The 27,112-nt window shown below is 32.8% G+C and overlaps 2 protein-coding genes across 8 annotated transcripts; one reads left to right on the plus strand and one right to left on the minus strand.

Annotated features, from left to right (window-relative positions):
- Window positions 1–1,745: 1,745 nt before the first annotated feature.
- On the plus strand, window positions 1,746–7,117 carry LOC109176050. Of its 2 annotated transcripts, none has more exons than XM_019325468.1 (15): window positions 1,746–1,900; window positions 1,985–2,061; window positions 2,164–2,275; window positions 3,021–3,103; window positions 3,336–3,401; window positions 3,607–3,707; window positions 3,974–4,092; window positions 4,301–4,341; window positions 4,563–4,651; window positions 4,966–5,146; window positions 5,262–5,378; window positions 5,684–5,728; window positions 6,015–6,143; window positions 6,646–6,817; window positions 6,906–7,117. In XM_019325468.1, exons 1-14 carry the CDS (start codon window positions 1,813–1,815, stop codon window positions 6,778–6,780), a joined length of 1,383 nt encoding a protein of 460 aa, XP_019181013.1. In that variant the 5' UTR covers window positions 1,746–1,812; the 3' UTR covers window positions 6,781–6,817; window positions 6,906–7,117. The 2 variants fall into 2 exon arrangements, with proteins under 2 accessions (XP_019181013.1, XP_019181014.1); XM_019325469.1 differs by having other exon boundaries at window positions 2,169–2,275.
- Window positions 7,118–7,357: 240 nt separating this feature from the next.
- On the minus strand, window positions 7,358–25,578 carry LOC109176049 (putative UPF0481 protein At3g02645). Of its 6 annotated transcripts, XM_019325464.1 has the most exons (5): window positions 25,391–25,578; window positions 24,837–24,907; window positions 24,254–24,719; window positions 9,357–9,392; window positions 7,358–8,592 (listed from the first exon to the last, which is right to left on the minus strand). In XM_019325464.1, exons 2-5 carry the CDS (start codon window positions 24,891–24,893, stop codon window positions 7,460–7,462), a joined length of 1,692 nt encoding a protein of 563 aa, XP_019181009.1. In that variant the 5' UTR covers window positions 24,894–24,907; window positions 25,391–25,578; the 3' UTR covers window positions 7,358–7,459. The 6 variants fall into 6 exon arrangements, with proteins under 6 accessions (XP_019181009.1, XP_019181007.1, XP_019181008.1 ...); XM_019325462.1 differs by lacking the exon at window positions 25,391–25,578 and having other exon boundaries at window positions 24,254–24,716; window positions 24,837–24,988; XM_019325463.1 differs by lacking the exons at window positions 9,357–9,392; window positions 25,391–25,578 and adding an exon at window positions 21,515–21,525 and having other exon boundaries at window positions 7,358–8,578; window positions 24,245–24,719; window positions 24,837–24,988.
- Window positions 25,579–27,112: the final 1,534 nt, after the last annotated feature.

Consider the following 27,112-nt stretch of genomic DNA (forward strand, 5'->3'; position numbering starts at 1 on the left):
TTATGCAACTAATTGAAATTCGAGAATTTAATAAGCAACTTTCTTGGGTTAGGTTTTATAGGTTTTGAAATAATATATATAAGAATCAATTGTTTATTATATTATTATAATAAAAATTATAATATAGTAAAATCATAATTATATATATATTTTTATATTTGTGTGACACTGGCGTTACGCTTTGATTTTTAAATCTCTGCTCAATAATTAATCGCTATATATAATGAAAACTTTAATCATTTTAATAATAGTATAAATTAGTGATATTAAAAATTGGACTGAAAAGTAGGAGCTCGTGTCTTTCCATTGCTTCATATATATTGAGATGATAGAGAAATGAGAGAGTATGTTTATTTACAATAGAAGAATATCAACGACTATTTACAAGAATGATTGTAAAGAATGTTAGACCGCTTTAATATAAGCGAATGCTTCATCTCAACTAAAAGTCTAAATTAATAGTTGTAGCACTAAGATTCAAACACATGACCTTTGGTTGGACTCTGATACCAAATTGAAGCATGTGCTTCATCTCAACTAAAAGTCTAAGCTAATAATTGGATTGCACATTAATGACTACATGCTCAATAGCAAGAAGTGAGATGAAGATATTTGGATAGCAAAATCACTAGCTATTTATAGTAAACACAATAGTTTGTATCATGATGACAAATTTCAAGTGAGTTAATATGACACTTCTTAGTTGGTATGTGAACATAGTTGTTTAGGTAGATAACATGTCAGTATTGTAAGACAACTATGATGACCTAATTCAACACACGACAAACATAAGTCATCGACCTAGTCTATTTTATTTTTTAATAATTACTATAACACTATTATACAAGGTTTAAGAATTTCTTATAATTGATCATAAAAGAGTGATCGAGTGAATAAAATATGATTCTCGTACCAAAAATTAGTAGTGTTGTAACTTATTGTTGTGCGTGATTTATAACATACTTTTGGATAGTGACTAAACTTCACATTAAGAAAACAATTATATATAAGGTTATGGGCACATTTTACCTATCGTTTTATTAGGGAAAAAAAAAAGGAAAAACAATTGTACACCTAGTCTTAGAAGGACGTTTATTGTTATTAGTTTGCATTTTTAAATGAGAAATTGAGAAGCTTCTAATAATTTTTCAAGATGGGCTTTTGCAGTATTGGAATTAATTTTTGGCAGTTTGGGCTGCAAACTTATGTCCCAAGTCCCAACTCCTAATTGTTATACCTTGAACCAGGGTTCATAATCTCATATTACATTATGAAGCTTCTAATAATTCTTACAGGATGGGCTTTTGTTCTAAAAAAAAAGATATTATGAATTCAGATCTAAAAATTGTGTATACATTTAACATATTTTGTATATGTAATTAAGAATTTTTACACTTGTAAATAAATTGAAAGCACATAAAATGATAGTTACAGACACAAATTGTTAACTACATGTATAAAATATGTTAACTACATATACATAAGATTTTAGTTAACATGTTATGTGTCAGTTAACATATTTTGTACATGTAATTACGTTTTATATGTTTGTAGTTATCATGTTATGTGTCTGTAATTACTATGTGATGTGTGGGGCTTTATTTTGTTTACACGTACAAAAAATAATTAGTAAAAATACACAAAAGTGAAATTCACATAATGAATACACTTATTTAGTATTAGCGGATCTCTCTCATTAAAAAAAATTTACACTGAAATTGTAGGGGAAAAAAAGATAGGACATGATGATAAAACCCTCCTTCAACCCTTACGAAATTGTAGGGGAAAAAATATACAACACTGACGAAAGTCATGAAAGCAAATCTTCGCTCAAGAGCTATGGTTTCTACCTCTTTCTCCTCCAGAAATATCATTTCCCTCTTCAATAGAAATCCCAAAGGTCATCTCTCTCTCTCGCTGTGTGTGGTGTCTGTTTTAATTTCCACTACTTTCTCTCTGATTATTTGAATCTTTTCATCCTCAGTGACACCACTGGACTTCTTCAATCACCGGTATTCAGCTTTCTTCTCCACTCACATTGTTGGGGACTCACCGATTCTCGTACTTTCTAACTTTCTATCACCTTTGTCATATAATTTTATTTATTTATTTTTTGGTTTTCTTAATAAAGTTATGATTTTTTTTGGGGATTTTGATGTGAAGGTTAGAGATTTTATTCACAAGGCACTGTATGATCCCAATCATGGGTACTTCTCTCAGATGCCTGATTCAGTTGGAGTTCTTGACAAAAGCATTAAATTCAATCAACTTGAAGGTTAATCTTGCTCTAATTGTTTTCCTCTTATTTTTATGCTGCCAATTTTATTCATTTATTTTGATTAGTTGAATAAGTAATGTGATTATTACATTTTACTTGTATGATGATAGTGGTTCAAGTTTCTGGAAATAAGATTTCAGTACTATTAGAAGGTTATTGCTGATTTGTTCCATGGGATCATGCTTCAAAGTGCAAATTTTTCACTGCACATTTAGGTTTTAGTGTTTCTTATGAAGCATGGATGAAAAGCTTGGTAACATAGTTAGCTTATCAGCCAATTTTGACTTGTTTGACCATTATTAGCTATTTGACCTGGTTAAACAACAAATATATGAGTGTTTGATTAATTAGCTTTCTGTAATAGCTTATTGGTCGAAAACACTTAAATTCAAAAAGCTTCTCAAAGCAGCTTTTTCTATCAGCTTTTTGAGAAAGTCATTTTGCATGTAATCAACTATCAGTTAACAACTAATTTACCAAACGTCTTTCTACAATCAGCTAATACTATCTACTAGTCAAACCCATTAACCCAATCAGCTAATAGCTATTTACCAAACCCCCTATATATAATTGTTGAATAAAAATCATCCAATTGGAAAAAAATGAGTTTTTTCCCCAAATAGTTGAGGATAATGTGGAAAATATGAAAGTAAGGATGGGAGAAAGGAAATATTTTAAAACTCTTGGAGCATAAACAATTTTCGGCTTTACTAGTGTAAACTCAATATCTGGAACATTTCAGGCAGGAAAGCTTATATGAAGCATTTGGATAGAATTTACAAGCAAAGTGGCATTTCATGGTTTACACCAGTGGAGCTTTTTAAGGTAAAATAAGCACTTAAATGGAGTCCAAGCCCTCAAATTTACTTTGTCTATCAAAAATGAAAAAGCAAAAGGAAGTCACTGCATTTCCATTCTGTTATTTATTTGTTTTTGCTCTGAAATGTTAAATTTACTCAATATTAAAAACAGAAATGCAAACATTAAGTTAATTCAGTTCCCTGTTTTTTGCTACTCAACTTTTCAGGCAGACTTATGTGAATCTTTCTTTTTATAGCCTTGGTATGGTCATGGAATTGCAGAAGCTATTTTGCGAACAACTAATTTATCTGTTCCACTAAAAGTAAGTTCATTAGTTGTGTATGACGTCTTTATGCTTTTATCCTCATTGATAGCTGTCTGTTTTGAAGATTTTAACTTTAGAAAGAAAATAAAATGAAAACTTGCAATTAACTTTTGTTCAGTTTGAGACTAAAAGATATAGTTTCTAGTTATATCAATTTCTTTTCTTTTACCGCTATCAACCCCCTTCCCTTCTTTTGGTATAGATATATGAAATAGGTGGAGGATCAGGCACCTGTGCAAAGGGAATTTTGGATTACATAAAGTTGAATGCGCCTACAAGAGTTTATGAGCATATGACGTACACGTAGGTGATCATCTACTTGTCAATCTAATTACAATTTAGTTATTAGAATAATGCACAATCATTAGCTTATTCAAATAAAATTTGGTTCACTATTGATAAACATGTTAGCTTGGTTGACTATTTTTTAGTTGGTTCAATTAAGCTGTTCCTTCTCAGTTAAAGGTAGAAAGGAGCAATTGATGGGATGGCAAAGAGAGGGTAGTTGAATAAGCAATATTATTACTATTACTATTATAGTATTATTATTATTATTTCATTGGGTGCAGCTCAGTTGAAATTAGTACGGCTCTTGCTGCAAAGCAGATTCAAACTGTTGGAGAAGTTCATAGTCATGCATCCAAGTTCAAAGTCGAGTGTCGTGATGCTGCTGACCGGAGTGGGTGGGGTATATTTTTCTCATCTTTCCAAGTCTTTATTTATCTACCATTTTCCCTATCTATTTCTGGTGTTATTGGGTAAAGCGTTTTGCTACCACCATAAGTATTTTTTTTCATTGCTTGCTAGCTGTTTTGTTTTATGTTTCTCATTTCTTTAGAAACTTGTATGGTGCCACGAACTTGTTGAATCCTTATGTAATTTTCCTGTTGAATCAGGGGAAGTGAACAACCAACCTTGTTGGGTTATCATGCTTGAGGTATATCTGCTTTTCTTACTTCTCCAGAGCACTGCTTTTGAGTTTTGATAAGCAATCACCAATAACTTGCTTCTATAACATATTACGGGCATGATTACAATAAACAAAGCACTATAATACTCGTCGTTCATAGATATTCAATGATACAAAGAGTATACCTCACATATGTTTTCATTTGCCAAATTTATTTCGAAGCTCATATGAACCTAGTGATCTTGTAGGTCCTTGACAATCTTCCACATGATCTTATCTATTCTGAAAATCAAACATCACCGTGGATGGAAGTATGGGTCGAGAGGCAACCACAAAGGTTGGTATACATTTTTATATTACTTTAACAACTGATACAACAGCCAAGCACCTTGTGCTCAGATGGCACCCGGGTTGGACTCCCATATGAACAGATACTACATTGTAATAGAGTAAGTAGCATTAAAAAAAAAAAAAAAACAACTGATACAACATACGTAAAGCTTAATGATACAACTTTTTAACAAATTGACAATTTATTGTGATCTCGTCAATATTGGGAGGTTATATTATATTTATCTCTCTTCAAATTCCATAGCTGTGACCATTTCATCTGTAAATAACAGTTGATACATTTTTATATTCCATTAACAGGTCAGAACTTTCTGAGCTGTATAGGCCTGTCAAGGACCCATTAATCACAAGTTGTATGGAAATCATAGATATGAAGGGTGATGGTTTAAGTAATAGCAGCAAACTGACTTCAATGGCGAAAAATGCTTGGGCAAAAGTATTTCCCAGGCCTAGAAGATGTTGGCTTCCGACTGGCTGTTTGGTATACATTTCTGAAATCAAATTTATATTTATTTATTATTAAATGAAATTCTGGTCTTGTTCTTTTCTCTATCTAGATTTGTAAACTTATGCAGTGATATTCCTCAAATATTCAGAAACTTCTAGAAGTTTTACATGGAGCTTTACCAAAGATGTCTTTAATTGCTTCCGATTTCAGTTATCTTCCTGATGTTAGAATTCCTGGTGAAAGAGCTCCACTGGTCTCAACTAAGGTACATCCTATTTCATGTCACTTGCAATTGTTTGAGTGCAATATTGTAGAAGGCGCTAGGTGCTAGTCGGGCGCCTAGGCAGGCGAGTAATAATAATAAGAAAAACACAGGAGTGTACATATTGCACACACACAAAAAAAAAACACTCAGCTGAGTTGGCTGATTTGGGCGCCTAGGCCGCCTAGTTGGCCGACTAATGTCCGCTTAAGGGCCTTGGTGTAGGGGCGCTTAGCGCCTAATCGGCACCTAGGCCAATTTTTCTAAATTTTTCTTCTAGATTTCTTCTAAATTTTTCCTCTTTGCAGAGAGATGGAAGCAGTTCAGATTACAACAGTTATTTGGAAGCAAAGGTGTGCATTGATTTGTAATTTGTCATGTTCTTAATAGAGAGTTCATTTAGTTCTCAGAACTATTGGCAATCCTTTCTTTTGGATGCATTGAAAGATATAATGTGACTTAAATAAATATTATAAAATGGAAATAGAATCTGCAAATGTACTTTTTGACCTAGAAGAATAAATGATATATATGTTGTGACACTATAACATGTGAGTTTAACTATCTGGGGGCCATTGGCACAGCTAGTGATAAGTGCAGTAAGTGGGACTTGTGAAATATTCGTTTATTGTTTTGCAGGGGGATGCTGATATATTTTTTCCAACCGATTTTTGGCTCTTGGAATGCATGGACCATTATTGCTCTGGATGGATGAAGCAGCAACAAGATATATCAACCAAGCTGGGGAAGAAAAGACGCACGCTAACGGTAATGACTAGACTTCTACTGTGAGTTTGTTACTTGCATCTTCTTATTATATGCTAGTCCAAGGACTTTTCGTACCATCTTTTTTTCTCCCAAAAAGTTGAATCCCCAACTTCAAGGGCCTCCCACATCCCGGCCCGACAGAGCATTTGGGAGGATGTAAATCACGATGACTCAATGGCTTAGCAGGCAGGGCCAAATACCGGTGTGCACAAGGGATCTGCCCACTTTGGGCATAATCCCCAAACTGCCTCCGCCGAAGTTCAAACTTTTGTCTTTTCTCCCAAATACTGCCTACTGAACCATTAAGCTAAGCCCGTGCGGACGACTTTTTGTACCATCTTTGTCATTCCCGATCGTTATAGAAATATATAGTGACAGGTAGAGGATAATATGTAACCCAGCAGCATTTGAATTGATGGTGCAATAAGCTTCCAGGCCGGCCACTTGAAAGAAAGCATTGCTTTTCCAGACTTAATATGTAGTTGATGTATGTTTGGTGCAGCTTGACACATCAGCTTTCATGGAAGAATTTGGCCTTCCCTCGAAGACGAGAACCAGAGATGGGTACAACCCTCTACTAGATGATTTCAAGAACACTAAATTTTATCTTAGTGTACCTACACACAATATAAAGTAGAGAAGCTGCTCATTACTTCTTGAGGATATGGATGCAGGTATTATCATGTTTATGTAGCTTGCTTGGAATTTGAGAAAATATATGTCCGACCTGAATTAAGAGATAATTTTTTTTTGGATGACTAGGGAAACTTGCACTGCGACGATTATGTAAGGGCGTGCTTACTATCAAACTTGTGACCATGTAAGAGAATCATGCTCCACTCGCTTAGCTCGGCTCGGCAGATAAGAACAATAATTCTGAAAAGAATTTTATTATTGAACAATCTAAGGTTGTGTTTGAAAACCCCGAAAATGATTTATGGAAATCATTTTCTGGGTTTCTAGTGTTTGGCAAAGGAGGAAAAATGATGGTCTACGGAAATTGATTTTCGGTCAAAGGAAGAATAAACCCATTTTTTCGGAAAATGACTTTCCCTTTTTTTGAGGGGAAGTCATTTTCTGGAAACCCCATAGCAACTTTTTTCATGTTCTCTATCTTCTTTGTTGGTTTCCGTTGGGAACTAGAAATCTGGTTCTCGACGAACTGGTTTCCCAACGTAAACCAGTTACTAGTTTTTTGAAATGCAACCAAACACTAGAAAGGAAAATGACTCATTTTCCGAAAAACATTTTTCAGATCTTCAAACACACTAATTTACAAAGTAGTGCGGGATTGTTCCCGGGCCTCCCCTAAGGCCCTAACGAAGTAGATTTCTCAAAGCATAAGCAGTACTAATTGAGGCAACTAGGCCACCCACAACAGCAGAAATGAGTTTCCAGGGGCTGTACGATAAATCATGTTTGAGTTTTCCTAACAATACATTCCATGCATTCTCGCCATGCAGATTAATCTTTCTGATCACTCCGGAGAAGGTATTATAAGTTATGACATCTTGGCACAAATCTTTGAATATGTCAGTGATCATTTCGTTTTTAGCCATGCAGTTGACGATGATCCCTCTTCTGCGAAGCAAGTTAACATCCTCGGTGGAGTCAATGAGTTGGTCCATGAAGCTCGCAAAATCAGAGAACCACACAGGTGTATCTGTCGAGTGCTGCTCGTATGCTATCATGTTCCTCAACAATCTCTCTGTGTCGTCATCTATCCTGAAGCTCGGGATTTTCAGTATCCCATTGCTGAAATCTATGTCGAACATCGTGGTGCAGTCTTTGGCGTTGAAGTTTTTAGCCCTAGCCTCTTTCTTCCCAAAGTACTTTTCGTAAACTTTGCCGATCTTCTTGAACCCCACTCCATCCTCTTCAAGCTGATCAGTCGCGGTGTTGATTTGCTCTATTATTCCTCCAGAATCATCGTTGTTGCGAAGCCTGCCACTTTTGGGATTGCAGTTTTTAGCACTAGCCTCTTCTTTCTCAAAGTATTTTTCATAAACTTTGCCAATCTTCTTGAACCCCACTCCATCCTTTTCGAGCTCAGTCGCGGTGTTGATTTGCTCTATTATTCCCCCAGAATCATCGCCATCGCGAAGCCTACCACATTTGGGATTCCTGGGAATGCAGAGATCATGAACCACTTCAACCAAATGCTTGGGTAAACCATTACGCACTGGTTTATATTTATGGGCGGCTACGTTCCCAGGAGGTAACTTGGGGACTTGAGTCCCTATGCATTTCCTCACCAACACGATCAGTTTTTGCAGCAAAACTGCATCATTATCCTCTTTTTCATTATCATTTCTTGGATGAAGATGATGATGCTTCAGTTTGAAGAGTTCAAAGAGGACGAAGAATGGGATCTGGTTCTCGAATAATATCATGTCAATCAAGGTTGGAACTAGGTTTCCTTTAACTTTCATGAACTCATCATCTGCCCCTGAAAGCATAATTGTGAATAATAATTTAATTAGATGGCACCCGAGTTGGACTCCTATATGGGAAATTGTGAGTTCGAGCTTCAGCGGAGGCGTTATTGACTCTTTGTGCTTCAATAGGTTGAGAAAGTAGCTATGAACAGATACTACATTGTAATAGAGTCAGTAGCATTAAAAATATATATATATATATATATATATATATATATATATATATATATATATAGAAGGGATCAGGTGCGGGGGGCTTCCTGTGCGGTTGGACGCACTTTAAGTATATAACACACATAACACACGCACATTAAGCAATCAAACAAAACACCTTTAGAACACTAATTTCACGCACCTTAAGCACAAAACTCATGCACCTTAAGTTTCAACAACTACTCAGATTAAGAACACAAATCTGCACCTTAAGTTTCAACAACTACTCAGATTAAGAACACAAAACTCACGCACATTAAGCACAAAACTTACGCACCTTAAGCACAAAACTCATGCATATTAAGTTTCAACACTACTCACATTAGATACATACCCACGCACCTTAAGTATAAAACTCACGCACCTTAAGTATAAAACTCATGCACATTTATCACCGCACAACTACACGGGAAACACTCAACCGACAAGAACTTAATTATATATATATATATATATATATATATATATATATATATATATATATATATATATATATATATATATATATATATATATATATATATATATATATATATATATATATATATATATATATATATACCTTCGTTTTTGGAGTACTTTTCCATGAACTGAAGAATGAAGCAAGCATCGAGCATCAACATGTTCCCGAACTGCTTATTATCCATTTTTGGGAAGTCATCATTGTAACACGAGCGTGAGTCATTTACTAACTTGTCGTCGAATATGATTCTACAGAGCTCCTCAAATTTATGGTTCTTTCCAGAAAAAGATTCCAGAAATCTTTTCTTGACATCAACCTTATTGAAGTTAGAATCTGGGTTATAGTGGTAAGGGCCGATGGATATGCGCTTTGGTTTATAAGCATCCTGTTTGGGCTCAGTGAGTGCCTCGTTCACTTTGGATATGTACTTCTCTTGGCGGTTTAGCTTTTCTTCTTTTATGTCTATAGTTATAGTAGAGTCTCCCTCTTTCTTCTAGTGCATGTATAAACACATACACGAGTTAATAAAAAAAAATTTAAACCATTATGTAACTATTCATTGAGATTGGTATAATATATAATATAGAGTTAATTACCAAAATGGTACATTGACTATAGTGAAATTATCAATTTAGTTATCAACTAATTTTTTTGACCAATTAAGTCCTCAACTTTAAAAATCTTAACCAATTTGGTCCTCCGTTAAGACTTTCGTTAACTTGGGACCAAATTGATAATTTTTCAATTTTTCTATAGTCAATGGACCATTTTAGTAATTAACTTTAGGTGTGGGCAATTCGATTCGGTTTTCCCGAATTAAACTGTACCGAACATTAAAGTAATTAATTGTACCGAAAGATTCAGTTAAAAACTGACTGGAAATACCCTTTTTTTGATTTTATTTACAATAATAATAATAATAATAATAATAATAATAATAATAATAATAATAATAAAGGTTTTGTTTGGTAAATGGCTATTAGCTGATAGCTGTTTGGGTTAATTAAAGGGTGTAACTAGTTGATAACATTAAATGATTGTAGAAAGATATTTGGTAAATTAGTTGTTAGCTAATAGCTGTTTAGTATAATTTATTTTTTCAAAAAGCTAATTGAAAGTTGTTTTGAGCAGCTTTTTGAATTTTAACATTTTAAAATTAACAAAAGCTAATTAATCAAATATTTATATTAATTTTTTAGTCACTTTAAACAGTTAATAGTGATTAAATAAGTCAAAATTAACCTATAAACTAACTATTTTACCGAACATGGCCAAAAAGTAACACTTGCTTTTTCTTGAGGTTCACCTAGCAGTTGGACTTTTGAATCAGCCTCGAAATGCGCCATGCCCGGTGAGTTACCTAAAAATAAACATACGACATAATACATTAGTTTTAAAGAATAATCATTAATAACCAATAAGATTCATTAACTTATTCAAATCATCTCCCACCAAGAGATGCACACAAGAGATCTACTCATTTTAAACATAATCCCTACACTACCTCTATCAAAATTCAAATCTTAATCTTTTTCTAAATACTGCCTATTAAACATTAAACTACATCCGTGCGAGCGAACTAGATCATACTCATCTAATCATCTATACACCTCAAAGGTGTCATACCTAATCACCCAACACACTTCTCTTCCAGCCACCACTAGAGATGGTGTGGCGCAAGTAACATCGAGCCCACACCACCATAGTGGGCATAGTTGCATCAACAAATTTTTTTTCACAAAAGATCAAATTTTCTCGCCTCCTAAGCTCGACATACATTATAATTGAATGGTAAATTCTGATGACATATATAGAAATTCATTAAGTGAAAAAGATCTGTATTTAGTGGCCAAAAGAAACCCATCACATTGAGTGAAACTCCTATGCTATGGCTGCCAAACTCGATCTATATGTCCTTGCTCATAACCACATCAACAAATTTGAGAGGAGAAGTGGAAGAGAAAGATATATATATGAACTGAGGAGATATATAGTTGGAATAAAATTGAAAGATAAGCAGTTATATAAATAAATGCAGAAATTAAAGATGCAAAAAGATGAGAGAATATTGGCAATAAATAATTTAACAATGTACCTAAAGATGAGAGAATATTGTTTGCGAGATATTGCTGCGCTGCATTTGGCATACCTCTTTATAGGCATGTGGTACATACACATTGCACTGTCACATATGCCAACTGTAATCAGCTGCAGATTCATATATATTTGTTTAATGGGGTTGAAAGAAAAATAAAATGAAATATTTAGAGGTTGAGTCATAAATATTATTACTAGGGATTAAAAAATAAAGATATTCAAAACAAAAACACAGTTCAAATAGAAATTATATTATAAATCACTCATCTCATTATTAATATTTAAAAAAAAAAACCCCAATGTTACATATAAAGAATCTAATTAGAATTAGAAATTAATCTCATAAATCACAATTATAATCTCACTACTAATATTCAAAAAGGCCAAAAAATAAATTTTTTGAAAATCAATGCTCTCAAGATTCAAACCTAAATTACTTCACACACTAAGATATACCTAACCATCTAAGCTAACTACTCATCCTTTGGTCCAATTTTTGTATATTTAGTATTTATACACGTTTACTCTGTATATATAAGAGACATATATATATATATATATAAAGGGGATGGGGGATGGGGGACAACTGACCCTACTGCTCTCATTGTGGATCCGCTCCTGAGTGTAATCCACCAATGCTAAGCAAATTATACCTTGGACCAAGGTTTACCTTGCATTGTAGACCCTAATCAAAAAATAACTTTAAGATTTTGTATCTATAGCTGACACATTCTGTATCTACAGTTGATAGTTTCTGTACCTGTAACTATCATATTATGTATCAGCATTTATATATCAAGTCAAATTTTGTATCTATAGTTGACACATTCTGTACTTACAGTAGATAGTTTCTGTATATGTAGCTATCATATTATGTGTCAGCAATTATCAAGTTATTTGTTTACATGTACAGAAACTGTTAATTGTAGGTACAGAATGTGTTAACTGAAGGTACAGAATTTTTGTATCAGGGTTCATAATGCAATATAAACACTAGTCCATGGTATAACAATTGCCAATGCTACGTACACATGTCTTTATTTCCTTATACTTACTTAGCAGTTAGCATTGTATTTAGCCATTCAAGTTGACTGTTCTATTACCAATTGTCAGATGAAGTACTTTTCACTATATACTAAAAATTATAACAAATATAAAAAACGTAATTTTATTTTCTTATACTTAAATAGTAGCTAATACAACTTTTTGATAGCAAGATGTTGGGCTCGGTCATCTAACCTGTCGCCCAACAAATCTGTTGTTGTTATTATTATTATTATTATTATTATTATTATTATTATTATTATTATTATTTGCATAAAATCTAGTTGACCAAAATTTATAGATAATATTATGTTAGAGTGAGTGTATCACATAAACTCAACGGGGAAATAACATTTTTAGAGATAGTAATTTGAGCATAAAGTGTTCCTTTTTTTTTTTTTTTTTTTTTTTTTTTTTTTTAAGTACTATTAATTATATTACAAGGTAGTATTTGTTCTATACATTCTTTAAAGTATTCTTTTGCTTTTATTTTAGTCTAAAGTACCATATACTTTAATTATTCATCACAAAATTTTTAATTTTTTCTTATTATATATTATCCTTATAAACTTTAAACATGAATGGGTCATATATACATGCTAAATCATCTCAATTTTATCCGACATTTAGTGGTGCATTGCTTTAAAGTCCTTTCACTTTTAATTTGTTGTCACTTTATTATTATCTGACCAGTATTTTAAATAGGAATGACAATGAGATGGAAAGTATAGTCCTAATATATCCGCAAATTATTTTGTGGATCATGGTCCATATAGCGTTGTGTGGATCATAATAAAAAAAATACATTTTAATATATAAAATGTACATTATTCGTGTACTCAATATACATTATATACAATAATATACTCTCAGTGCAAATAATGTGCTTTCTCTGAATACAATATATATTTTTAATATACAAAAAGTACATTATTTGTGTACTGAATGTACATTATTTAATAGTATGGTCCACACAATTGTGTGGACCATGTCTGTAACCCTGTTGCGCTCCCCGTTCTTATCCTCGATCATTCTTTGAGTTTTGGTCCCTATCTCCTATCCCTATCGGAGCGGGATCATGGATCCTCGTGAAGTTGAGGAGAAATTGTCATCCATAACGCTGAGCCTGAGGTAGTACCCATATTGAATTTAGTGGATTTTTTTTTTTTTTTCTAACACTCAATAGTGCATTGCATTACTCAATGCACATTTTGAATAGTGATCGCGGGATTCGTCCAAAAAAAAACATTGTATTATTACAGATAACACTGATATAATCCATGCAATTTAAAGTTTTCTATGATTATATTAAACAACTGAAATATAGTGCTAATTGTATAAAGTTATAATAAAATTTCTTACTAGCTAATAATTAAGTTATATACTCTTGAAACTCACAAACCATCAAATAAAAAGTATTCAAACTTTGAACACTCTTTATTTGATGGTTACTTCAATTCAAACCATTAAAGATGAGAGGCCAAAAGTGAATATAATCATTCGATTATTGAAGATAATTGTGATGATGATAAAAAAGAAATTGTATCATTATCAATTTAATTAAACTTTTATTTAATTAAGATTAAACATATATTTTGGTATGATATTGGAGCAAATCAGCAAAATGTCTTGCATTCAAATCTCATGCATTACCCAGCATAAAATAAATATTTTCATGTATAGTATTTAGCCTATTAAAAATTATTGGCTTACATTTGAAATGCTAAACATTTAAGTACCTTATACCTAAATTACTTTTTACGTTTATTTTGTTTTATTTTTATTTTATGCATTTAATTTAAATTAACTAGTTATTTTGCTTATAAAGTATTACATATTTGAGATCTATCACATGAGACAGTTTCACACTAAACCAACTCTAAGTGTATGTGTACGTGTTGTGTGTATATATCGTTGATTGGCATTGCTAAACAACGTACCTAAGCGTAATAATTGAACTACTAATGGTTGATTGCTAAACAAGGACAATATTGACGATAAATAATTGAACAACGTATCTAAGTGTAATCATTGCACATAGTGACATCTAATAAGCGTAATCACTCGTGTCATCCACCCCGCCATCCCACCAACAAACAAATAATCTATCCTAAAAGAGTAGTAGAGTAGGCGAAACATAATTATTGTAAAAGAAATTTAAGAGTTAAATTTTTTTAATGCGGTTTAATTCTTTTATATGATTTATAAATTATTCTATATAAAGGAACATGGTTTCTGTGTACCTTTGTCATCCAAAAAAGAAAAAAATAATCCAGTCACATTGCACTGTTCTCTTAAACTTATCTTTTAATTATTATTATTTTTTTTGTATTGGAGTTTTCATGATATCTTATTATAAAATAGTGGTGGTCAGACCAATCAATTTCCGAGTAAACAAAATTTATAGATAATTTCATGTAGGGAGAATGACACTTTTTCCCCCTGAGTTATATACTTATAGTACTTTTTTCCCCTTAATTATTTAAGTGGCTGTTTTCCCCCCTAAAATGTTAAATGGATATATTTACCCTTAAAATAAATATTTCATTTATTTTTCATCTCCAACAAATTATGATCATAATTTGGTTCAAACCAAACAAACACTAGAGCAACCAAACCGAAATATTTCAATTACAATTTAGAATCGAAACTCGATATTTAGAGTTTATCAAAATCGCGAACTGGAACAGACGGTTCATGTTCCGAACTGAAAAAAATAAAATACATTTATTGTTGAAGTTAGACTATTTTAAAATAAAAAATAAAATTTTAAAATAAAGACGGTTCAAAATCGCGAACCGAATCCGGAACCGCCGATTCACGATTTAGGATCCAATTTTTTTGATTCATAATTTTAATAAATTGAAATCCAAATATTGGGTTCTCGATCTGAATCATAATCGGAAACTTTTAATTCGATTTCTATAGTGTTTGGTTCAGTTCGAACCGAACCGTGGTGATCCCTACGTATACGCAATAATTTGTTGGAGAAGTAAAATAAATAAACTGTTTACTTTAAGGGTAGAAATGTCAATTTAATATATTAGGCAGAAAAACCACCACTTTTAGAATAATTGAGGGGGCTAATGTACTTACCTAAATAATTAAAGAGGGAAAAGTACTATAAGTATATAACTCGGGGGGAAAAAGTGTCATTTTCCCTTTCATGTAATTAAGAAAGTGTGTGTATGTCTGTATATATTTATATATGTTAAATCATCAAAACATTATATTTCACTTTATTAGTCACATTTCCTTTAAGTTGATTTCACTTTTGTTGTGACGTTATTATTATCTGACAAATATTATGGGTCCGAAATACTATACATTATTGATCTTAGTGGATTTCTTTTTCTCTAACTCAATAGAGCATTGCATATGCATTATTATTCAATCCACTGGTGATGGGGACTGGGGAGTGTACTCTCGTATCCATTTTTGTGATCTTGTCTCTCTTCTTCATTTTATCTCGATTTATGTTCCTCGTCAACTCTATAGTCAAATTAATAATTTAATACAAATTTTAATACGGGGTATTTAAGTAAAAGAAATTAAATGTTAAATTATTAATCCAAATTATCATATTCAAATATTAATTTAATATTTAAATGCTCAATTCTTCATGACTATATATATAGAGTTCAACTCTTATGAGAACCAGTGCACTTTTCTAATCATGAGAATTTTGAACAAATGTTAGTCATCGATCTAGTAGATATAATGGTTGAAAAATAATAAGAAAAGAAATTGGATGTGATCGGAATATTACAAATTTTAAAGTTTAATGATGTATTTAAGAATCGAGAAAAATCTAAGTAAAAATCTTGTCATTTTTGCTTTGTTTTCATTTGGCATAACAAAACATGAATCACATGGGCCTGGCCAATAAAAAATACTTAAATTGACTATTGGAAAAATTAGCTTAAAATGGCATATTAAGTGGCTATTTTGTGGTACAATTATCAGTGGGGTCCACTTCCGATTTGGGTCGAGTCAAAGTGGACTCGGGTTCTTCGTAGTGAGACGAAGAGATTGATATATTGTACGCTCAAAACGGATAATGGGTGAATGAGATATTGATTCTCAAAGTAGACCCATTTGAGTTGGGAAATGAAGGGAAAATAGTGGACTTTGTCCCACATTGGTTTGGAAACAAGATTTGCCCCCCTTATATACATGAGCTCTTTTGAAGCTTGTAGAATTGTATAGCATAGAGGCTCTCTCGTGCACGCGGGGGGGGGGGGGGGGGGGGGGGGGGGGGGGTCACTCTCGTGCATCTGTGACCTACTCGCGTGCGCGTGCCCCAATTAAGAAAGTGTGTGTGAACCTGCACCCCAACGGTCTGAAACCTGAAAGTTCAGCCTGTTGTACAGATTAAACTCATCTGTTACGGAATTAATACTGTTTTAATTCCAATTTTAAATTCTGAGTTTAATCTTACTTAGTGGGTGACCGTTACAGGTGTTACACAATTGGTTTAATACCAATTAAAGGCCATGTTGAATGCTATCCCTTCCAACAGCCTTATATAAAGAGAGGTAGGGCAGAAGCATTTTATACAGTACACGAAACTAAGGAATTCCAGTATACTTTGCTTCAAAACTTCTGCTTCTACTATCTTCTTTAGCCAACCAGTGTTCTAAGCTTCGCTTTGTTTGCCGGGTTCCTTGTTTAGGTGCTTAAACAAGGAATCGTAGCACGTTTTATCCTGGGAAACCTAGGCTACAACGCTCCTAGCACTTGTGGGAGGTAGCAAATAAGGTTTTAAGGAAAAGAACTTTGTGTTCGAACTCGTGCTAAACCTATACCCAAACACTCAACCTTTTCCTTCCCAGATTTTCTATTTTCCCATATAATATTAATCTTTTCGTAGGATTATTATTTTTAGGATTTTTCAACCTTATTACCCAACATTGACAAATTACTAGAAAATGTTAAAAATGTATTAGTAGTATTATTCGGATCTTATGATACCAATGAATTTGTGGTCTAGTGGCATGAATTGAGTCTCCGAAATAGGGGATCATATGTTATTGACTCTTTTAAAATTTCTGATATCGTGATTTATCTTAATTGAGTGAATAATAACAAATACAGAAATTTTTTTTTGAGAAAGCTCTCTATATAGTCCACAAGTGAGTCTAGTGACATAAGTTACTTTTTCATGTGTGTTCCAATATACCCCATATGTGAGTCTAGTGACATAAACTACTTTTTTCATGTGTGTCTCAATATAAATGTCTACATCAATATTTTGTGTATATAAATAGAAGTTAAAGAGCAAAAAATAAAATTAAATATAATATTTTCCAAAAAACGTAACATATAATGCTACTGGGTCGGATTTGTAACATGATAGCTAGCTAGGATGACGTCGTGGATGACACAACTAATTGATCTCAGCAGACGTCATAGTGCAATCATGCCTGGGCTATAAAGAGATAGATGGCACTTAGCAGCCTAATAAATGAAGCAAAATATCGCATGCATGCTTGAAACAGTTGAAAGTTTCCTGAAAAAAAGACCACCATTTTTGCAGGATGGGAGGGATCTAGCTTTATGAATTTACTTTTTCATGAACCTAAAGATGAATTTATGAAATTAAAGATATAATCTGATGAAATAAAAAACTTTAGATTATTAAAAAAAGTTGAACCTATACTATCATTTAAATCACTTGAGCCTTAACAAATTAATCAACTTAATCAGCAATTATACTGTGAACCGCGGTCCACAATAAAGCTTTGTGACACGCGGTTCAAAAACGGTGTCGTTTCTTTAAGTAAAGAGACGGCGCGCCGTTACAGTTAATGGAGCGCGCATGTTTGGTATATTAATTATCAACTGAAAACTGACATTGTCTCACGTATTATTTTTATATTATCAAATGAAACTGCAATTGAATTAAAATAAAACTGTAGTTGTGTTGAAATGAAACTGCAGTGTATATAAAACGAAATTAAATAACATTTCACATATTTGAGTGCATATTGTGCAATGAAACTGTAGTTATATCGAAATGATAATATAGTTGTGTTTTAATTAAACTATAGTGTATATAAAATAAAATAACATTTTCACATATTTGATTGTATAAATATCGAATGAAACTGTAGTTATATCGAAATGAAAAAATGTAGTTGTGTTGAAATGAAATTGCAGTGTATACAAAATGAAACTGAATAACAGAATTATGTTTTGCGGAATGGTGCGGAATGACGCGAAATGAGTGCCGGTTCTTTTCATTAAACAAAACGACGTCGTTTACAAGCTCGATGCATAATCCATTATTCACCGCGGTCCACGATATAATTTGCCTACCTTAATCCATCCAACACATTATTTAATTTGAGCAAACTAATCGAATTGACTATAGCCTATCTCAAAATAAAGTCTAGTAACAACTTTATCGGTCTGTTTATAACATTGATAAATTTGACTTTTACATGCGGGTAGTTAAGAGCATCTACAATGGTGGAGTTTTTTTTTTTTTTTTTTTTTTTTTTTTTTTTTTTTTTTAAGTATGATTAGAAAAAAGAAAAAGTGATTTTAAAATTAAAATATATATATATATATATATATATATATATATAATAATAATAATAATAATAATAATAAATGTTGTCGGGCGCGTGCACTGCTGGACGCCCTTGCATATGGTGAGTCTGGAGGCTTTCTTTTATGGGTCTGCAAATATCTCCAACCTTGCAGATGCACCTTATTCTTCTCTCTCTCTCCATTTCTCTCTCCAATTTGTCATAAATATCTCTCAAATATTCAGTGATATTCGTGCTCTAAGTGTGGGCAAATTATTTTGTGGACCCGAGTCTACCTTACAAGATGAACTCGGGTTCAAAAATACACAATTTATATATTGTATGTTCACAATTTTTGTATACTAAATGTTCACAATTCACATATTGAATGTTTACAATTTACATATACTAAATGTTACAATTTACATACTGTATGTTTACCATTTGAATTGTGAACATACAATATGTAAATTGTGAACATTCAGTATTCTTATTATTATTAGTTTGCATAAGGTTATTTATGTCTTTAAAACCTATTCCATTTCTATTAATTTAATCAACCAAATATTGAAATACAATTTCTAAAATTTATTCTTCCAGTGAACCAAACAGTAGAATACAATTCATATTTTATTCGTTACATATTTCATTCACTCTGAAATAACATTCATATTCTCTTCAAATTCATTTCGTGAACCAAACGTACCGTTAATGTAGACATTTTTTTGAGACTCACAAAATGAATAAACTAATCAATAATTGCCGGCCAAGTTAAAGAGTAAAAATGAGGGACTTGACATTATTAGGAATACGTGTACTAAAATTCCATGCATATCTGTCATATTTATGTGGCATGCAATTTGTACGCGATCACATGATTAAGAAATATCATGCTATCAAAGGACCTTGTGGGCTAGTGACACCAAGTTACTCCTTTAAGTAGGAAACTGTGGGATGAGTTTGAGTGGAGTCCATATTGAGTCTTTGTTCTCCATTTAATTAAGAAAGTAGTTATGAAAATGTGTCCACAGATTTATCTATTTATTCTAAACTTCATAAATTTGCCTCCAAACTCAAAATAAATTAATCTAATTTACTTTCAAATACTTAATGCTAAACAATATACTTGTACACACAAAATGTTCATCCTACTAAAAGCCGCAACAGAGCCAATTAATTAAATTGTTTTGGATTAAATCTATATATGTTGAAGAATGAAGGGAGGCATCTTGGTCTTACAAAGAGACTTCAATTCGTATTGGATTATTATAACACTCAATAATAATACTCAACATCCCTGCCGTTCATAGGGCAACACTCAAACGAAGTATTGGTGTCCAGTGTGATGATGGAAGTAAGCTGTTAATAGGTTTCTGACCATATCAGAAAATCATGTTCCACTAACTCAGATCGATTGGTAACCCCTCTCGGGGTGAGAGATAAATATTTAGTGCTTGAACATTTGCAAATTAAATCTGCACATAATGTCTTGTTTTTACATTGGATATAATATATCTTCCAAAAGGTTGAACCCCAACTCTAAGGGTTCCTCATACCCCGGTCCAACAGAGCATTTAAGAGAATGTAAATCATGATAACTCAACTGAACATGAACCACAGAGGCAGAGTGTGGATTGACACCATAGCTAGCTAGTAGCCAAATAGATTTTTCAAAGTAACAGCAGTACCAAGTGTGACAACCAGCCCCCCCGCAACAGTAGAAATGAGTTTCCAGGGACTATAAAACAAATCATGTCTCAATTTCCCATACCATATATTCCACGCCTTGTCGCAATGGCGATTCACCTTTTCGATCACTCCGGAGAAGGTGTTATAGGTTATGACATCTTGACACAGGTTGTTGAAAATCTTGGTCACCATGTCGTCCGTGGCCAGCCAGTTGACAATGATTCCTCGTCTGCGGAGCAAGTTGACATCCGCAGTGGATTCGATGAGGTCGTCCATGAAGCACGCGAAATCCGTGAAACACACGGGGACATCCTTGGAGTGCTGCTCGTACGCAATCATGTTTCTTAAGAATGTCTCGGTGCCGTCTTGGATCCTGAAACTCGGGATTCTCAGGACCCCGTTGCTGAAATCTAGGTCGAACATTGTCGTGGCATCGTTAGCATTAGGCCCCTCGTCGAAGTATCCATCGTAAACGTTGCCGATCTTCATGAACTCAATTCCATCGCCTTGGAGCTCCGTGGCGGTGTTGATTTGCTCTATGATTCTCCCAGAATCGTAGACATTTCTGGGGGATTTGGGATTCCTAGGAATGCAGAGACTATGAACCACTTCGATCAAATGTTTGGGTAAAACATCAGGGGGTTTATATTCATGATGGGCAACTACGTTTTGAGGAGTTAACTTGGGAGCATGAGTCCCGAAGCATATGTTCACTAACACGATCAGATCTTGCAACAAACCATCATCCTCATTTTCATTATCATGATCAGTATAACCACGCTTCATCTTCAATTTGAAGAGTTCAAAGAGGACGAAGAATGGGAGCTGGTTCTCGAATAATAGCATGTCAATTAAGGTTTGGAATGCTTTTCCGCTAACTTTCATGAACACATCATCTGTCACTGAAGGAGATCACATCGGGTGTCAAATATTTATTCATTCATCCGTACTATCGTGGAAATTCAATTTTGCATTATATTCATTCACGACCAAAACATAATTGTAATATTGGTTATGGATGATGCCTTATTTATAGTGTTAAAGTAGGTGTAAATATTCATGTAAATATTGATTCTGAATTTTAAATTTATCTCCAATCAATTAATGTTAGTCTTGGAGATTGTAAAAGTTATTTGTAATTCAAAACACATGGAGATAGTAAATGCTTATATGTTAGAAACATAACATATTGCTTATTATTCACTTTGATTTTCTTTTCATCTTTATTTAATTATTTATGATGATTATGAAGTTCCTAAACTCTTCATATTCTATAACTCCCAAATGCACCAAATGGGGAAATTTTTTTTTTCGTACTCCATTTTGCTTTAATATATATAGAATTTTGCTTTAATATATAATTCATGGTTGCAGAAGGTGCTAGGCGCTAGTCGGGCGCCCGAGCAGCGCCTAGGCGGAATCTAGGCGGGTGCCAAAAAAAAATAAAATAAATAGTGGTAGACTTGCCGTTTGACAATTTTAATGAGGTTGTTTTCAACATCAATCAAATAACATAGCCAAATAAATGAAATAATGATAATTTATAAGTCATAACATCATAATAATATTAAAATCAATAATTAATGAAAGACGACATCAGACAAAATCACACGAATCGGTCAAAATCGGATGACTCAGCCGAGTTGGCCGACTCGGCCGATTTTGGCCGAGTTGACCGCCTAGGTGGCCGGCCGAGGAATGGCCGCTTACACCCAAAACCAGCAAGGCTTGGTGCCGCCTAGCGCCTAGGCGACCGAATTTTGCAACCATAATATATATAGAGACAGAGATAGAGATTATTACTCTCACATGCACCCTAACATACACATACCCCCACACAGAGTATGTAGTTAATTATAGAAGTTCTTATAATCTCGTTAATTTTTTTATATATACTATTTTTAATTCTAAAATAATAAGTTTTTAAAAAATTATCAATTTTAGTTATTATATTTAAATAATTTTATTATTTTATGTTTTAATATAATAACTAGTAAATTTTGTTATTTTTTAAGTGTAAATAATTTATATATAATTATTATTTGATTTTTAATAAGATAATAAATTTTGGACAACTATAATGGGTATGGTGTCCAATGGTAGAGTGGGTTTTGAAAAAGTCCATCACTACGGGTTAGATGAGGTAGACAATTGTTATTACCATGGACCATGAAAAAGTCCTAAGTTGTACTCCGTATTTTTTAGTATTAGAATTGTGAACTTCTTGAATATAAATTGTGTTTCTAAGTTTTGAAAATTTGTGAATACAATATAAAGTCATTACAAATTGTGAACTTTTAAAAGGTAATTAAATTGTGTATCTTTGGACACGGGTTCACCTTGCAGAAAATTATTGTGTGGACTATGGTCCATATAGCTGTGTGGGCCATGAATGTGATATACATTTTTAATATACTAGCTAAAAGTACATTATTTGTGTACTAAATTTACATTATTTGATAATATATAAATATAATCATGTACTTTCAAATAATGTACTTTATGTATATAATGATATAAATAATATGCTTTTAAGTATATTAAAAATGTACTTTTGATTTATAGTTCACACAAATGTGTGGATCATTGTCCCAAAAATAATGATTGTCACCTTGCAAGGTGGACCCGAGTCCACAGAATAATTTACCCGAGGTGGATATATAGAGAAAGTATAAAGGTGCATGGGGTGGTGGATATATAATGTAGTCATTCCCGACCTACACCGGGCCATTGTTTTCTCTCTTTGTACCCTACGTATACAATCGTTATATCGTGGACGAGGGTCCACAATACACTGTGGACCTTGGTCCAATACACAGAATTCATGTTCATAATATACATACACATAGACACGATATAATGAACATGAATTCTTTGCATTATGAACATGAGCACAGAATTCATGTTCATTATATCGTGTCTATGCGTATGTGTATTATGAACAGGGTCGGTTCTGAGCATGTCCAATATGAGTGACCGCACAGGGTCCCCAATTTTCGAGGGTCCCATATTATTTTTAAAAATATATATGTATATATAGTATACAGAATTTCAGGATAAGTGCATAGAGATTGAGCCAATTTGTAATAAAGTGAAATTGAGTTTAATTGTCAATTGCTTTAAAACCCAAAAAAAAAAGGGTATATATATTTAAATTAGGTGTATTTTTATACAATATTAATATTTTGATACAACTTTTTGAGCAACTATTATTTATATTTAGAAATTACTTGAAAAAAAAAGGGTCCAAATTATGATATTATACAAGGTCTCAATTTTAATTGAAACGGCCTGATTATGACATTATGAAGTCAAATTCTGTATCTTGAACCAGAGTTCACAGTGCACTGTCGACGGTTCACTATATAATTTGCCCTAAGTATAAACTCAGCTTCATTCCTCACTTATTTCTAAAGCAACAACTTTGGTTGTTTTCGTTCACTAAGACATAGTAAACGTCCATCTCTTGAAAGAAGAGTAGGAAAAAAAAAATCAAAGATTAAAATCACCACGCAATAATTGAAAGACAAAAAATAGGCATTGAATTTATATTTGAAGTATAACATAACTCAGGCACCAAATATGTTACTGCAATTATTATATGAATATTAATATTGATACCTTCGTCTTCGTAGTACTTCTCCAAGAACTCAAGAATGAAGCAACCATCGAGCAGCAACATGTCCACGAACTGGGCATCATTCATATGTTGGGTATCTTCAGCGTACCAGGAGCGTGCCTTGTCCTTTAACTCCATCAATCTCTTAGTACTATGTTCCTTAAACCCATCAATCTTTTCAAAAAGAGATTTCTGAAAACCTTGCTTCACACCGTTCTCCAAGCCAGGATCTTCCATATGGTAAGGCCCGATAGATATGAGCTTCGGTTTATAAGCATCCGAGTTGGTTTTAACCAGTGCACTGCTCACTCTGGATATGTACTTCCCAGCTGCCACTTGGTTTTGTTTTTGTTTCTGGTTTGCATTTCTCACTATGGATATGTACTTCCCAGCTGGCTCTTGGTTTTGTTTTTGTTTTAGGTTTAGGTTTAGGTTTTCTTCTGTTATGTCTACACTACAATCTCCCTTTTTTGTCTGCTGCATTTATAAACACATACACGAGTTAATAAAAAATTTAAATCACAAGTATACATTCAGATTTGTATAATTTTCAACCTGCTTATCCATGAAAAATATATAAAATGTAGCACTTACTTTTTCTCGACATTCAGGTAGCAGTGGGACTTTTGAAACAGCCTCGAAATGCGTCATGCCTGGTGAGTTACCTAAAAATAAACATACGACATAATACATTAGTTTTAAAAAATAATTATTAATAACCTATAAGATTCATTAACTTATTCAAATCAGCTCCCACCAAGAGGTGCGCATATGAGATCTATCTATTTTGGGCATAATTATATTCACAGTGTCATACCATCAAAGTTCAAATCTTAATCTCTTTTTTTTTTTTTTTTTTTTTTTTTCAAATACTACCTACTAATAACATTCATGAGCTAAACCCATACAAACAAACTAGATCATACTCATCAATACACCTCAAGGGTGTCATATCTAATCACCCAACACACTTCTCTTCCAGCCACCACTAGAGATGGTGTGGTGCAAGTAAAACCGATCGCCAATATCATCATAAAAGATAAAATTTTTACGCCTTATAAACTCGACATAGTGAAATGATAAATCACGGTAACATAACAATCCATTAAGTAGAAAGGACATGTGTTTGGAGGCCAAAAAAATCTCACCACATTAAGAGAAACTCCTACGCTATGGCTGCTAGAGCTGCCAAACTCGATCTATGTCCTTGCCCATAACCACATCAACAAATTTGAGAGGAGAAGTGGAAGAGAAAGATATATATATGAACTGATGAGATATAGTTGGAATAAAAATGAAAGATATGATGTTATATATAGATAATGCAGAAAATAAAGATGCAAAAAGATGAGAGAATATTGGCAATAAATAATTTAACAATGTACCTAAAGATGAGAGAATATTGTTTGCGAGATATTGCTGCGCTGCATTTGGCATACCTCTTTATAGGCATGTGGTACATACACATTGCACTGTCACATATGCCAATTGTAATCCACCAATGCTATTCTTTATTTCTTTATACTTACCTAGCAATCATTGCTGAATTTAATCTTTTAATAGCATCATTATCAGTTAGGAATATTATGAGGATATTGTAAGAGTGATTAGAAAAGAGAAGATGGGAAGGGAGAGAAAAAAAAAAGAAAGAATAAAAAAAATAACAAAACTGAATTTTTTAAAAAAAATAATAAATAAAAAAAATAAAGCGTCAGGCGCGCTGTCAGTGCGCTTGACACGTCACACGGGCGCGTGCACTGCACGTGCCCGTGTGGCCACAAGAACGCGCACAGCCTGTGTAGCTTTTTTTTTTTTTTTTGTTCTGTTTTTGTTTTTGTATTTTTGTTTTTGTTTTTTGTTTCCTGTCATTCTTTTCAAACTTTGCAGGAGAAAAATTTTCTAATTAACCCCACCCCACATCTATAAATAACCCCACCCAAGTTATTTCATCTTACATTAACCCCATATTATGCTCTATTGTCGATGCTCTAAGTTGACTGCTCTGTTACTAATTATATTGTCAGATTAAGTACTTAATTCACTATACTAAAAATTATAACTAATATCAAGAACGTAATTTTATTTCCTTATATTTGAATAGTAGTCAATATAACTTTTTGATGGCAAGATGTTGAGCTCGGTCATCTAAGCTTCCGCTCAACAAATCTTTTATTTATCGTTGTTGTTGTTGTTATTGTTGTTGTTGTTGTTGTTGTTGTATTTGCATAAAATCGAGTTGAAATTGCTTATCTTACCGATAACCAAAATTTATAAGATATATTACGTCAGAGTGAGCGTATCACATAAACTCAATCGAGAAAATAACATTTTTGGAGATAATAATTTGAGCATGGAGTGTTCTTTTGCTTTTAAAAAAAAAAAGTATTATTAACCCTATTACAAAGTAATATATGTTCTATACTTTCTCTAAATTAAATATTCTTTTGCTTTTATTTAAGTCTAAAGTACCATCTATTTTAATTATTCATCACACAATTTTTAATTTTTTCTTATTATATATATCCTTATAAACTTTAAACATGAATGGGTCATGTAAACATGCTAAATCATCTCAATTTTATCCGATTTTTAATGGTGCATTGCTGTTAAGTCCTTTCACTTTTAATTTGTTGTGAGTTTATTATTATCTGACTAGTATTTTAAATAGGAATGGTAATGAGATGGAAAGTATAGTCTCATTAATTATATCCTCAAATTATTGTGTGGATCATGGTCCGGACCATGTATTATGTGGATCATAATAAAAAAAAATACATTTTTAATATATTAAAAATATTATTCGTGTACAGAATGTACATTATACAAAATAATATACTCTCAAGTATTCAAATAATATACTTTCTCTGAAT

Source organism: Ipomoea nil, unplaced genomic scaffold, assembly GCF_001879475.1.
Source record: "Ipomoea nil cultivar Tokyo-kokei standard unplaced genomic scaffold, Asagao_1.1 scaffold0688, whole genome shotgun sequence".
NCBI classification, from domain to species: domain Eukaryota; kingdom Viridiplantae; phylum Streptophyta; class Magnoliopsida; order Solanales; family Convolvulaceae; genus Ipomoea; species Ipomoea nil.